This window comes from Dermacentor andersoni, chromosome 8, assembly GCF_023375885.2.
Source record: "Dermacentor andersoni chromosome 8, qqDerAnde1_hic_scaffold, whole genome shotgun sequence".
In the NCBI taxonomy this organism is placed as follows: domain Eukaryota; kingdom Metazoa; phylum Arthropoda; class Arachnida; order Ixodida; family Ixodidae; genus Dermacentor; species Dermacentor andersoni.
The window spans coordinates 32,954,170-32,968,609 of NC_092821.1; the positions used below are offsets into that span (position 1 = coordinate 32,954,170).

The following is a 14,440-nucleotide window of genomic DNA, read 5'->3' on the forward strand; positions in this document are numbered from 1 at the left end:
GCGGGCACTGCAGACAATCGGTCGAGAAGGAAGGTGATTGCTATAGAGACTATGCTTTTATTCAGACACGTGCCAAAGCTATCGCAATACATTATCAGGAAAGAAGGTGGCATCATAAAAAAATTCAACCTTTTTCTGATGCCATGTTTTTTTGCAGTGTTCTTTTTCTAGGTGCCTGTTTATGATGAAGCTTCTCTATAGTCACGTGAGCTCATCCACGCGAATGTAGCACGAATCTACAAAGCAATAAAGCTTTCTAGGTTCGTGCGACGCTCGGACGGATGGCAATGTCCCTTTCACGGAACTTCCTTTGTCTCCAGGATTTCCGCGGAACTGATTTGCACTATTCAGTGTTGCCGCGCTTGAGTGGTACATTAATTAGCCCTCGCTTTGCGACCCACTAGTCTATACAGCTTTTCTCATATGGTAGAGCGACCGCCTCCGGAAAGGCGTTGGTGACTGGTTCGAGATCCGGACTAAGGCAATGCATTCTTCAAGCGCTCAGCTTTCTTTACGAGAAAAGGCGTATGCAAGTTTCTTTTGTAGCTTCATGCTGCACTCGGGTGGATTAGATTCTTTTTTCAACACAAGCAACGAGCAGATCTCGTGTGGTTTACTGTGCGAGTTCCGAGGTAACAGTAAGGCGACGACAGACGAAGACAGTGGGGTGGCAATGACAAAAACCATGGCGCCCCCTACCACATTCATGAAATCTGCGATGTCTGAATGGCGACATTGTATTCTTAGTTACCGTGCCATGAGAAAGGAAGGAAGAGAAAGAAAGCAGGGAGAGAAAAGGCCGGGAGGTCAACCTAAGGAGCGTACAATCTGCTAGCCCACACTGGGGGGTAGGGAAAATTCGGAGAGGAACGCGGGTTTCTCATACTGCCCTGACAACTATCTAACGATCAAGTAAAATTTTATTACAGTCTAGTTTAGTACTTAACTCATTAGTGCATGTTGTTGGCAAGAATTGGAAGAAAAAAAAGTTTGTGCATGGCACAGGCAGGACAGTGAATCGTATCGTGTTTTTTATCTAATTTATCACGTGGTGTACACTAAAGTTTATTTCAGTGTGACACATTCTCGGACATACACGCGGAACAGTTTGCAGAGACCCGGGAGAGGACTTTTATGTCTGAAGTGACATTTTCAGTGGTGTCTCAAGTCTCAAGTTTCCGGGCCCAGAGAGAAAGAAAGAAAGCAAGGAGAGGAAAGGGAAGGAGGTCAACCTTACGAGGGTCTGGCTTGCTACCCTACACCGAGGGCAATAAAAAATTCAAGGAAGAGAAGAGTCTTTCACATTGCCTAAAAATTTAGCTTAGGAAGCACAACAATAAAGCGTATCATGTTAATACTAAATTACGCACGTATGCACACAGATTTATTCAACAGCGACGCATTATGTGACATAAAACCCCGGAGCAGTTGCCGAGGACTGACAGAGGACTTTTGTATCAGAAATGACGCTCCACGCGGCGACATTTTTTTTGTTCTTTGATGTACAATGAACACTTGCAACCCCTTCGCTTTGCCTTCGTCTTCTCCCTGCGCGACGGCGAATGATGCTTGGTTGGCTGGACCGCTTGAAAAGTCGCTGCATACTTGACCTGTCTTGTTATGATTCACGCATGAGCTTCTCAAGACGGATCCAGACTCCATCCACGGGGCATGCAATGATGGAGTATGTGTGTCGTTTCAGTTCACCCTGATGAAGAAAGAGAAAATCAAGTTAACGACTGAAGATATAGAATGCTTATTACAGTTCTACAAAATGTGGCCTGTGCGACACTCTCGTTCTGCATCACTTGGCCCGAACAAAAGAAGTTCAGTAGTCGTTGGCTCGTTGGTTAAGTTTGCCAACGAATGAGTACCTTCGGTTTACAGCGACAATTACTTATAATACTATTCACAGCTAACACTGTCTAAACTGGTATCAATTATTTCTCCAGGTCTCAAGTTCGCCGAGCCCATTTTCCTGACTTCACGATAGCAACGCTGCGCCTCTTCATTAAGAATGAGCGTTCCATGGGAAGATGTTGAGTTGAATTTCGGGGTTTTAGAAGCCGAAACGAAGATTTCATTATGAGGCACATTGCAGTGGGGGACTCCGCGTTAATTTTTGACCACCAGTACATCCATAACGTGTCCCCAGGGCACGGGACACAGGCTTTCATGCATATCGCCCCCGTCATGGGAAGATCCGTGTCTCACTACAGGCTGTGTCATTTAAAAGTACAGTAAAAGAAAGGTTAGCTATTATACCAATCTTTAGTCTTCCGGGACATTACGGCTGTTCCTCCGGACAAACATTCGCACCACGCAGCGAAAATCGACACCAACTGCTCCAAAGAACGAACACGTGTTGGACACTTGAAAACGATAAGTCCCGTGTTTCGAGCGCCGAAGACGTACGAGCGTGCCTGCACGCGTAGGTGCCAGGTGTTTGCGGTCGTGCCTCAGCGCGGAACCTTGTCCACTACTCTCTGGCGCGCGCTTCGCCTGGAGGCATTGAGCCTGAAGTTCCCGGGCAGGTCGACTGACCGTGGACTTGCACATGATTCGTTCTCCGTCCTGGGCGAGGGGCTTGCCTCGCCGGCAGAACAGCCTTCACCTTTCGTTCTCGAGCAGCTTGCTCACTTAAGTGCTCTTTAATTAACGCGTTATCTATGCCATTAGCATTCTTAGCCTACTTCACTCTCTCTATCTCTCTCTATCTCTGTCTATGTGTGTGTATGTATGTGTGTGTGTGTATGTGTGTGTGTGTATGTATGTATGTATGTGTGTGTATGTATGTATGTGTGTGTGTGTGTCTGTCTGTCTGTCTGTCTGTCTGTCTGTCTGTCTGTCTGTCTGTCTGTCTGTCTGTCTGTCTGTCTGTCTGTCTGTCCGTCCGTTTGTCCGTCTGTCCTCTTCACGCCCCTTCCTCTGTAATAAAAGAATTCTTTAAACTTGTGCTGGGCCGACTCTAAACCACGTCATACAGCTTTCTCAAGCACAGCAGGCCGAAGCTGTGGCACTGCATCACGAATTCCCAGGTTCAGCGAGGGACGAATTCTCAGAGTTAGCACGCACAGGCTTGCCACCGGTGCAGTCTAAGAGGCCGCAGAAAAAGAGGAGGACTTCGTGCGCCAACCGCTAAACGGCGCAGCATGTCCAGAGATAAGTATGGGAAAGGAGCACGGCTGTGGTACACGGCTCCTAAACATGACGCGTCTCGACGTCGGCAATACTGTGTGGCGCTATATTACTTCAATATTGTGGTGTCTGCCAGAATTTCCTTTTGTTCTACGTCACCTCGTTTCTGTTCGGCCCTCTCCACTTACGGACTTGGTCAAGCTGCAGACCATTAGGCCGACGTTACTGCTGGGACTGAGAAGCTATACCTTCGCAAACCTACGCTTTTGCAATGCTAGGCGTTGGCGTTCTCTGGGTGTTTTTCGAGAGTACTGTAGGGCTTCCCAAGCACTTGTCGGATTCTCTAATATGTGGAGATGTCTCAATTACAACTGGTCTTCAGCATTATACTTACGATAAGTAAGGAGTAACAGGAGTCTAGTGATTCGTTTTACATAGCTGTGCCGTGGATCTCGGTGGCCGTGCTCTGGTAGGCAACTACTGCGGGCGTCACGCCGAGAGAGCGCTGTTAAAAGCAAGCACCAGTGAGTTCTGTAACAAAACGGACTCTACTTGAGAAAACTGTCACTCATTCCGCGCTGCAATGCAACCTGGTGATTTTCGCTTTTGTTCTCAGTGGTTGACTGCATTAAACTGGACCCGCCGTGGTTGCTCAGTGGCTATGGTGTTGGGCTGCTGAGCACGAAGTCGCGGGATCGAATCCCGGCCACGGCGGCCGCATTTCGATGGGGGCGAAATGCGAAAACACCCGTGTACTTAGATTTAGGTGCACGTTAAAGAACCCCAGGTGGTCGAAATTTCCGGAGTCCTCCACTACGGCGTACCTCATAAGAAAGTGGTTTTGGCACGTAAAACCCCATAATTTTTTGCATTAAACTGATTTTAAACGGGACATTTCGAGTCATTAGAATGGGTACCGCGTATTTTCAACGGGGTGGCGTCAATAGATAGCTTGCGCCTGACGTCACGAACGCAGCTTAATTCTCCCTGTAAAACTCTTCAATGGGGCACCTGGAATGACGTCCGTGTATCAAATCCACTGCCCCGCGGGTTACCTGCTTCCATGGAGGAAGGAAAGCCTAGGAGAGGCCCCTATCGTGTCAGCTCAGCTGGAGACCGTTGGAGCCGCGCGAGGTGCCAGCGGAATCAGCTGCTCACCGTGCGGCATTTCCAAGATGTCGGCTAGGATTACATCAGTGCAAGCCGTCTGTGGCTAATCCAAGATGTCGGCTAGGATTACATCAGTGCAAGCCGTCTGTGGCTAATAAAAGCGATTCGGCAAGTGTCCTTCCCCGACGCATCTCGTCTGACCAACACAAGATGGAGGACGCCGCCAAGAAGTGGAAATAAAGCAGGAGCGCCCGGGCTGTTCCCGATTTCCTAGAGGCCCTCTCTTCCTTACTACATCGCCGCTGTTTTCGAGAGCATACCCCCGGCTCAAAAGCTGGCGTGAGTGAACTTGCTCGGCATGATGTCTTTTTAAATCGAGAAAAGTCGAACCAGCTCTCGAGATTCGAGGATCGACTCTCTGAGAGTTGAAATCAATGGCATGCCTAGAAGCACACCAAGGAATGAACTATCCTTTTTATGTACACGCAGGGTAGAAAGCTATTGTAAGTTTGGGGAACATGCGTATATGTAGCTTTTTTTTAGAGTTAACAAACTTCTGAAAAATAGCCTGTGTAACGCAGCAAAGCTTTGCACGTTGAGCTGGAGTATTGCAAGAGGCAGACATTATTTGCACGAGGAATAAAAATCTGGGATTGAATACGTGTCAAATTTTCTCTCATTAAAATCTAAACTGACTGCTTCACGGTACATGCCGCAATTTACGAATTGCAATTGGTGTGTTAGCAAGACATACTGATGTCAAAAATATTGCAGTGATGACACCAGTTTCAAATCACGCGCTCCCAAATTGTGCTTGGACATTTTGGTTAATTCTGCTCTAAGCATAAAAGGGCGTACTGTTAAAGAAATAAGTGGAACCACGAATTTTTACGGCAACTTTGACAGTGCCTAATTCAACACGTGCCGGTGAGAGAAAAACAGTTCCAAGTGGATGCGTCGTCCCTGGCTGAATTCGCATATTGCAATATGTGCCCAAAGGTTATGAGTTAAATCCTGATTAGTGAAGTATTGATGGTTCTTTAACTATGTCTACGTACTGTGACTCCTTGTGGGATTTATGTCCGCCTCACTGAGTAATGCAGCTGAATGAGTAGAGATGTGTGGTATTTGTAAGGCGATTTAATATATATATATATATGTTAGCTCCAAAACGAACATCTGATATAGAGAAGGAGGGCCTCTTATGGCAAGTTTAAAGAGTGCGAAAAGACAAGGATAAGTACCCACATACATACACGCACTGTTTGAACTTGGAGTACATCGCGCGAACTTCCTGAAACAGAAATAGTCAAACGGTCCTTACGTTCACGTGTTTCGAGCCCAGATGCAGCCGAAATCGGTGCACGAGCTTGGCAACAACGAGCGTCATTTCCAGCTGCGCCAGCTTCATGCCGACACAGTTTCGAGGTCCCATGCCGTACGCTTGGAAGGCAAGCGGGTCTCTAGACGCTCTCTGTTCGGGAGAGAACCTGCGGAAACCGATAGAGAAGGCACGGCGTTGGCAGTGCAATGTGGATGCAAAGACACCCGTCTATTGTGCACTGGGGGCACGTTAAAGCACGCCAGGTGGTCAAAATTAATCCGCAGCCTCCCACTACGGCATGCCTCATAATGATATCGTGGTTCTGGCAACGTAAACCCCAATAATTCTTTTTTTTATTATTGCAGTGCTCATTTAGTACATGACCGGGGTAGTTGGAGAAGTATGGGAGAGGCCTTTTCCCTGCAGTGGGCGTAACCAGGCTGATGATGATGACGATGAATGCTCATTTGCAAGAAGCGCGACATCGTGCTTATATATGTCCCAGAAGAATCAGGGGAGTGGAGGCGCTTGTTTGTTTAGCAACACATTTAGCTGCCCGGAAAAAGTGAAGTCAGCAAATTCACCGGAAAGAAGCGAACTTCCTTTGTTTAAATCAATTGCAAATGTTAAAAAGCTGGAATCATCTGAATTTCTCCAACAATTGCTTATGCGCAACGGACCGCCGCAGACAAAAATACAGCCTCTTTCCTGTCTCAGTCGACGTGAAACAAGAACAAACAATACTGGGACATCGGTGAATAGACGTTACTTTTCTATATGAACACCTATTCATTCTTTAGAATAGTAAGCTGCTGGGCTTGTTGGTTTGACATGATTTTTGCAAAGGGGAGCGTAGAAGAGTTGTGGAAAAAGGCAGACCTGGACAGAATAGACGCTCACTTGCAACCAAGTACATTTTCAGAAACAGACCGTTGTGTTAGTGCCCCGTCAGTGCATCTGATGGAATAGGAAAATTACCTTCCTCGCCTTTGGCTGCAGTTTCTACGGCCCCCTCCTCTGCCTCGCTCTCCCTGAAGGTTTATTACGGAACGAGTTCTGTCAAGCCACTTGTACGTGGCGTTGTTGCTATTACCAACATAAGCTATCATTACTGATGTAGTGATGTATGCCCCTTTGTCGGGCGATTATTTATATAAAAAAATTTAATATTTTCTTTTTCAGAATTCTCGATGGCCGCGCATGCACATAACGATCCTGGTGGTTTGTTTCTGAAAATATATATAGTTGCAATTGAGCGTTTATCCTGTCCAAGTCTCCTTGTTTCCGCAACGCTTCTGCGCTCCCCTTTGCAAAAAAATCACTTATCCATTCTCTTATGGGAATGCCGGATACTACCAACGGTAACTCATCTGGTAGAGCAGGAACCTTTGAGTTCTAGTCGATGGTCAGGTACAGTTCCTGGTGTGCCTGTGTGCCCCAGGACACAGTGTAAGTTAATATCGCGCCGTTGGTCGCAGAGGCGACATACGTGGAGTCGGAGTTGTTTAGCCACCGTGGTGGTCGTATGAGTGACATTTCAGGCAAATCTTTAAGAGAATACGTGATCACTGTTGCGGGTTTCGCAAAACATCGGGGTTTACTCTCAGTCGTCCCATTGCTTTGAGGTATTTAGATGAGAGGCCCATTCACAAATGAGGATTTCGTGACCGTAGCAGCTTCGTACCTCGTTGACGCGTCGAGCCGGAAAGTCGCTCTCAACGCACTCTTGATGGCCCTCGTGTCTGCAGTGTGCTCACCTTTCTGGGTCGAATTCATCTGGTCGCTCCCACAAGTTGGGGTCTTTGTGAACCTGGTGACTGCAGGCCAAAACGCTCACACCTTCCCGCAGAAGCACGTTTTCGTAGCGGTAATCACAGGACGCACGTCTGCTTGTAAACCTGCGGTCAGTGAGAATATAGAGAACCGGTCACGGTATTCACAATTCGTATGTTTTTTGGTCGTATACCACGCAGCTTGTCGCTTCGTCTGATAAATCTTCTGATTTCGTTGATTGAATGACAGGGATCAATGCCTGAAGCCAATACCTTGGATATGTGAGACGTTGTAGCGGATGACTAGATTAAACACGATAACTTGCAGTTATCTACTTAACTGGACAAAACCTAGCGTATAACTTCTGCTAAGCCTGTAGTTGATTCCTCAACATTTTCATTGAATGGCGTGAAGTTTAAAGCAAAGAATAGAGTAGCGTTATTGATACGCTTGAGGGAAGTTTCGGTTGTCGATGGCTCAAGAAGCAATAACTTATGACTACTAAACTAATATTTTAACTCGATTACAAGTTCGTTGCTTTTGCACGAATTTATGCTCTCCTAGGCTAGAAATATAGGTGAACAAGAAGTTTCAGTTGTTATACACATTAATTGGATGTCATTTGAGCTTTGTGGGGGATAAAGGTCAGTAGCCACTTGGTGACTGGCCCGGAACCGCCGGCACGTGTTCAGCTATCCGAACAGCGTAGGTGCGGTCACTTCGGTGCGTCGAAAGGTTTACGGCACGCTGTTGATATTCGACACCTGACAGAGTAGGCAAAGTAACTACTTTTGCCTGGAATTAGTGGAGGAGGTAATCGTTTGGCATTCGGGTGCCGATAACGTAATTAACGATACGATACAGAGCCGTCTTTCGTTGAAACGTCGTGCGAAAGGCACCAGCACTTACGAGACCACTGGAGTGTACATTCTCAGGGTTTCCAGTAATGTCTGTGCAGTGTACTGTAGGTCGGAAATGGCGTCATAGGAGAACTCCCCCTAGGAGGCAATAAAGAGAAATGGCATATTCACTAAACATGATGAACGTAGATGTTTCTTGCACAGAATAGTTAGCTATATTAAAGCTAAAGTGTAAGAAGTAATGCCTATAGGAATGACATATTTTTCACGTACGAAAAACAAAAGAAAATTTGCTGCCTCTAACGTCTTGGAGTGACACATCTGTATCTGTAAAAGATTATATATATATATACATATATATATATATATATATATATATATATATATATATATATATATATATATATATACATATATATATATATATATATATATATATATATATATATATATATATATATATATATATATGTATATATATATACACATCTGCTCTGCGCAACGTCATTCAAGGAGAAGTCGCTTGCGCACTACCGGTTGCTCCCCAGCAGCCGCTTGCGGCCGCTGCACTAAGTTATGCTGCGGTAGTTGCCAGGCCACGCCAAGAGCCGACACGACCCTTTTAGCAGCCCGTGCGCCGCCCTTCTCTTCCCATCTCCTGGCCCGGCCCTCCTGTTGCTAACCCGTGGCGCACGCACGATAATCGGCCTATATGCTTTGCATGTAGGTATCCTGGACACGTCGCAAGGTTCTGCCGCCGGGTGCAAACAATCGACAATGATCTCCGGGCGCCTCGTTATCCGGTCGACTCCAATGCAAACTACACTCCCCACAAAGAAACATCGCTAAACAAACAATCGCCAAAAATCAAAACACGATGCTCGCAAATCGACTCCAACTTTTCTACGGGGGCCCCCGTTTGGTTGTCCGTACCGACCCGGACACCAGGACTCGGTTCAAAACTTCTTCCTAAAGACGATGGACCATACCGCGTTCTGCAGCGAATTTCTCCCGTCAACTCCCTCATAGAGCCACTCACCCCACCGTCTGACATGCGTAGTCTTAACCGCGAAGTCGTCCACGTCCAGCGGCCCTATCATGATTCTGCGACCCGATCTTCAGTCTAAGTCGCCAGGATGGCTCCTTTTTCCGATGGGGCCATTGTAATGAAGAAGGACGCCTGGACCAACGTTTTTGCCTGGACGCAGGCAGCAGGATTGCCAACAGATGCTCGAGCTTAGAGGATGCGCTCGGTGAAGCGCTCAACCAGTCGTCGGCCCGTCGTGTAATAAACCTCCTTTATCATATATACTTTATTGAGAGAATATTCAGTTTTTGCAGGTGGCCTTCGAATGGGTGTAAAGCAGTGATTTGGGCTTGTTGGTAAGACATCGTTAGGCTTATAGCGCGTGAAAAAGAGAAGCACGAAAGGAAGACGTGAACCACACAGGCGCTACTGCCTGTGTGTGTCACGTCTCCCTTTTGTCCTTGTCTTTTTCACGCGCTATAAGCCTCACTCCGAATGGGGGCACCGTTGATGGTCGGAGTCCCTAGTCCAGGGCTCCGCTGGGTCTTGCTATCTTCTCCGCTCTGTGGATCAATCAGCTTCAGCTGGTCGTTGATTCCGCTGTACATATCTCCGGATTATTTGGCCAGAAGACTTTCTTTGAAATGCTCGCCCAACTCTCGGCACAGGGACGGTTATGAATTTCGTCAGCATCGCAATGATGCCCTAGGAAAGTGGGATCGAAACCTTGTGGGGTGCAGGAGGACGCCCGTAGCCAGTCAGTTGTCATGGCATGATGGCACCGCACGGCATGGCATGGCATGAAGACAAAAAGAAAGTATCAGAAAGTATCACCTGTTTAACGAACCACAGCCACCGCCTAGAAGTGGTAAGCTGTTAGCGCCTCTGTTGGCCTCTGCTGATTGCGAGCTTCCTGTTCCGCGTGACCATTGCAGCCAATGTAACGACCCGGCCGTTGCCGTGTTAAGCAATGAGCGCAGTTAGTTCGATCAAAGAACTTTTAGGCCCACTAGTGTCATGGCTCACGGACACTTAATCAATGCGGCGTTGTTAGTATCTAGTGCTCCAAGGTTAACGCGGGTAAAATAAAATAATTATGCACGGCACAGTGCGCTGGAAATGTGCGAAATTCGATCTTTTAAGACGCAGCTAGTATCCGCAGCCACATTAAGGCGGGAACCACTCCTGCTACATAACGACAGCAAAAAAAAAAAAAAACAGCTCTTTCAGAGGAATTTCAGACGAATATTTTTTCATATTATCTAGGCAATTAGAAAACAATGATCATCCTGGTGGTGGAGGTGCCGGACGACTGAACACAGAGTCATATAATTGCATATTTTAGTGTTACATTCTACCAGTTTTCTTGACCAGCCCTGCAGATTCTAATTGAGTCACTGCGTGTATGTTGTGTTGGCATGACTGGTTTCGCAAATCTACCAAACAACCAGCCCGTCAAACAGCGTTAGGTGCAGCTACAACGTAAACACACCAGTTCGTCACGGGCGATTTGTACTACACGAGGAGTGTGAGATCCCGTAGCCACACCAAGTCAACGCTTGCCATGAAACAAATATTGCGACGTTCACAGAAAGGATTCTCAAGGGTCTAGATTCATTGGCGACCCACCGCAGTGTCTTAGTGGCTACGGCCCTGCACCGTTACTGGACCTCGCGGGTACGATGCTTGCCGCGGTGACCTCGGAATGAAAAAGAAAAAAAAGAAAACGCTGATCGTACTTTGATTTACGTGCACGTAAAGAATCACGAGCTATGGCAAGAAGAATGATAGGTGTAACGTTAAGGAATAAGAAAAGAGCAGATTGGGTGAGGGAAAGACCGCGAGTTAATGACATCTTAGTTGAAATCAAGAAAGAGAAATGGGCATGGGCAGGACATGTAATGAGGAGGGAAGATAACCGATGGTCCTTAAGGGTTACGGACTGGATTCCAAGGGAAGGGAGGCGTAGTAGGGGGTGGCAGAAAGTTAGGTGGGCGGATGAGATTAAGAAGTTTGCAGGGACAACATGGCCACAATTAGTACATGACCGGGGTAGTTGGAGAAATATGGGAGAGGCCTTTGCCCTGCAGTGGGCGTAACCAGGCTGATGATGAAAGAATCACAGGGGGTAAGAAATTAATCCGGAGTCAGCCACAACAGCGCCCCTCATAATCATATCGCGGCTTAATGCCTCACAACACACACACACACACACACACACACACACACACACACACACACACACACACACACACACACACACATATATATATATATATATATATATATATATATATATATATATATATATATATATATATATATATATATATATATTCATTTGAAGTGTCTCCTCTCGCGGCTGTTTTCGATTTAGCATATTTACAAAGTGGATTGACTCACGTGTTTCGTGAGGACAGCGTCAGTTTCAGCCCTGATCCTGTCCTGGACAGCTTGGAACTTGGCGATGCAGAATAGGCAGTGCGACAGCGTGACTCCCACGGTGTCGACCCTGTTTTTTAAAGCAGCTTTGTCAACCTCCTGTTTAATCTTGGATTAGAAAACTCACCCAGCTTGAAGCATGTTGGCAGCATTCGCAGCAATGTCTTTAATGGGCATTACAAATTTCTCCTTTCCTGAAAATTGAGGAAGAAAATGAACGTTTTTCAAGAGGTATCTAACGCGGCAGTTGCACTAACTAATACAACGGCATCACTGCAACAGTGTAATTTGGGGCGAGAACGTTTTATGGGACCTGTATACGCTATTGCTTTATCATAATAGCACGTGCACTTGCTCATCGGGTGAGTGCGTTTCATCGTCTAGCAATTGCTATCGCTCAGCGGAGGACGCGCCTGCATGTATCGCACGTTTCTGGAACGTTATCCATGGTTCTATTCGCTGTCTATTGTCACCGAACCTTGTGTAATCTGATTGCTTGCATGCGTGACGAGAATGGTGTAGAACTTCCTGGAAGACATGCGGGACCCAGCGATTGCTCTGTAACCTTCGATGACTGATGTATAAAAGTCGACGCGCTTGACCCGCTGATAAGATTTTCCAAGATCGCCGGCCGTGTTCGCCGCCATTGCTGTTCTTTGAGTGTAACTTGCTTTTGTGGGCACAAATTCGCTCAATAATGAGTCAGTTTCATCATTCAGTTTTACCGCTGCATTATTCACCGTCATGAACACGTGACAACATACATACATACATACATACATACATACATACATACATACATACATACATACATACATACATACATACATACATACATACATACATACATACATACATATCAATGCCGTGAGGGCCAGCGCTACCATTGCATGAAGTTGCAATAAAGTGGACACATAAATGCCATTTCAAACATAAATATCGGACTACAGGAAACCAGATAAAGAACAAGGTTTGACTAAGAAATAAAACAACGGTGTCCAGAATATATTAGTTTCGTGTACGCGCAATACACAGTCCCGCATGCAATGTCCAATGTACAATTTGACTTGGAATACCTCCTAATCCAAATGACAGATAACATTCTCAACCGGACTGACAGAACCCTCCTCCCCATCTACACGCGCTGCTTGCGTCATATATTTTAAATCAATATAAACATTGTATCGCACGTCCTTGGTTTCATTGTGAACAAGGCTCCCACGTCTTTTCTTGTATTCTTTCAGTGGTCGGTGTCCTTTTTACCCTTCTTCACAACGTCCACCGCGAGTAAATAAGAAAAATGGACGCTACCAAGTAGTGATGAAGGCTACAAGCAAAACTGTCCAATAATTGTAGACAATAAAATAGTTGGGAACTGCGGTGATATAGGCATTTCAAAAACAACTGAAACATTCAGCATACAAGAACAGTGAACAAAAAAGAGAACATATAGCTTTGCTAAGATAGGTTAAAAATGTACGCAGTGATCATTTTTGAATTTTACGGATTTTTTAAAATATCACTCGCGGCTGACAGCATGGTTCAATTTCTTGAGATGGAATATTAACAGAGATGGACATTACTGATAAAAAGAATCTATACACATTTTCAGCTATTTGACGAAGATTCAGTAATTAACTTGTTAATTACTCTACGGCACATACCGCAATTCGAGAATTATGGCCGGTTAGATTGCAAGGCACATCCCATAGGAATAAATATTGAGTATGGCAGGGGAGTTATAGATGTACGCCATCAAACAAGCGGTAGAAAGGCACTGTGGTTTCACTTACGTATCTTGACAAAACGCTTTTGCTTATGCATTCCCATGCAAAAGTAGCTGGAACGCTCTATGTACTGCGTTCAACACTTTGGAAAATAACATGTCGAAGTTGGTGTCGTCCTGGAGATTTTCAAATGGATACGTCTAGCAAGCTCACCGGCTACAATTCGTAAATTGCAGTATGTGCCGTAAAGTAATTATCAGGCAGTTAATTTGTGAATTTCTGTTTATTATTTAAATATATGTTATGATTTCGTCTGCATATATATATATGTATATATGACAACAGAAAGATAGAATACAAAATAAAGCTTTACTATTATAGGAGCTCCACCAACGGGCGTCTGAGGCGTCGCCTTCCTATGCTTCACGAGTTCAGGACGAAGGAGGACCATCGGGGTTCGACAGAGCTCAATGAAAGGACGAATTGACGCTACCTTAACGTTTACCGAGTCTTCCGCTCTGATTGGTGTATGCGTCGCGGTGCAGCTTGCACGCAGCAGCCCGGATGGAAGGTTGGCGTGTGTGCTCATAGGGCTCGTGCCAGGAGCGAAAGATGGAACGTTGCCGTGGCTCTGGCAAAGTCCATCGAGCAAAGCAGGACGGTGCGACACTTGGCTTCTTCACTTCTTTTTTTTTTTTCTTGCAGCCAAACGCGCGGTGCCGCTCTGGAGACCCTCTAACTCTCCGCACCTGAGTAGCTTATTGGGATTCGACACTGGGGCAGCACAACGACGCCGAAGACGAGGGCGCAATTGCGACACAAGTGTATTTAATCACTACCGCGTCAAAAGCAGTTATGGGAACGTAGAGCGTCTGACACGTGTGACCGCGAAAGGTTCAGATATGTGACGGGAATAAGGCGCACCTTTGTGTTGTTCCCGCTCCTCCTGGGTCCATTGGAATCCGCTCTCGTCCATCTGGCTTTTCTCGAATTCCATTTCCAGCAGGCACTGGAGAAGGTCTGGCCGTGACAGCTTGAG

At 46.1% G+C, this 14,440-nt stretch overlaps 1 protein-coding gene across 3 annotated transcripts in view; it reads right to left on the bottom strand.

The window, feature by feature from the left end:
- Positions 1-1,346: 1,346 nt before the first annotated feature.
- Positions 1,347-14,440, bottom strand: part of LOC126526470 (cytochrome P450 3A24-like) — a 109,226-nt gene continuing 96,132 nt past the window's right edge. For all 3 annotated transcript variants that reach the window (XM_055068209.2, XM_050174386.3, XM_050174388.3), the window contains 7 exons: positions 14,326-14,434; positions 11,802-11,868; positions 11,636-11,744; positions 8,255-8,343; positions 7,330-7,470; positions 5,573-5,738; positions 1,347-1,708 (listed from right to left, as the gene is read on the bottom strand). In XM_055068209.2, the coding sequence (XP_054924184.2) occupies positions 1,619-1,708; positions 5,573-5,738; positions 7,330-7,470; positions 8,255-8,343; positions 11,636-11,744; positions 11,802-11,868; positions 14,326-14,434 (771 nt within the window). In that variant the 3' untranslated portion in view covers positions 1,347-1,618. The remainder of the gene's footprint in view (positions 1,709-5,572; positions 5,739-7,329; positions 7,471-8,254; positions 8,344-11,635; positions 11,745-11,801; positions 11,869-14,325; positions 14,435-14,440) is intronic.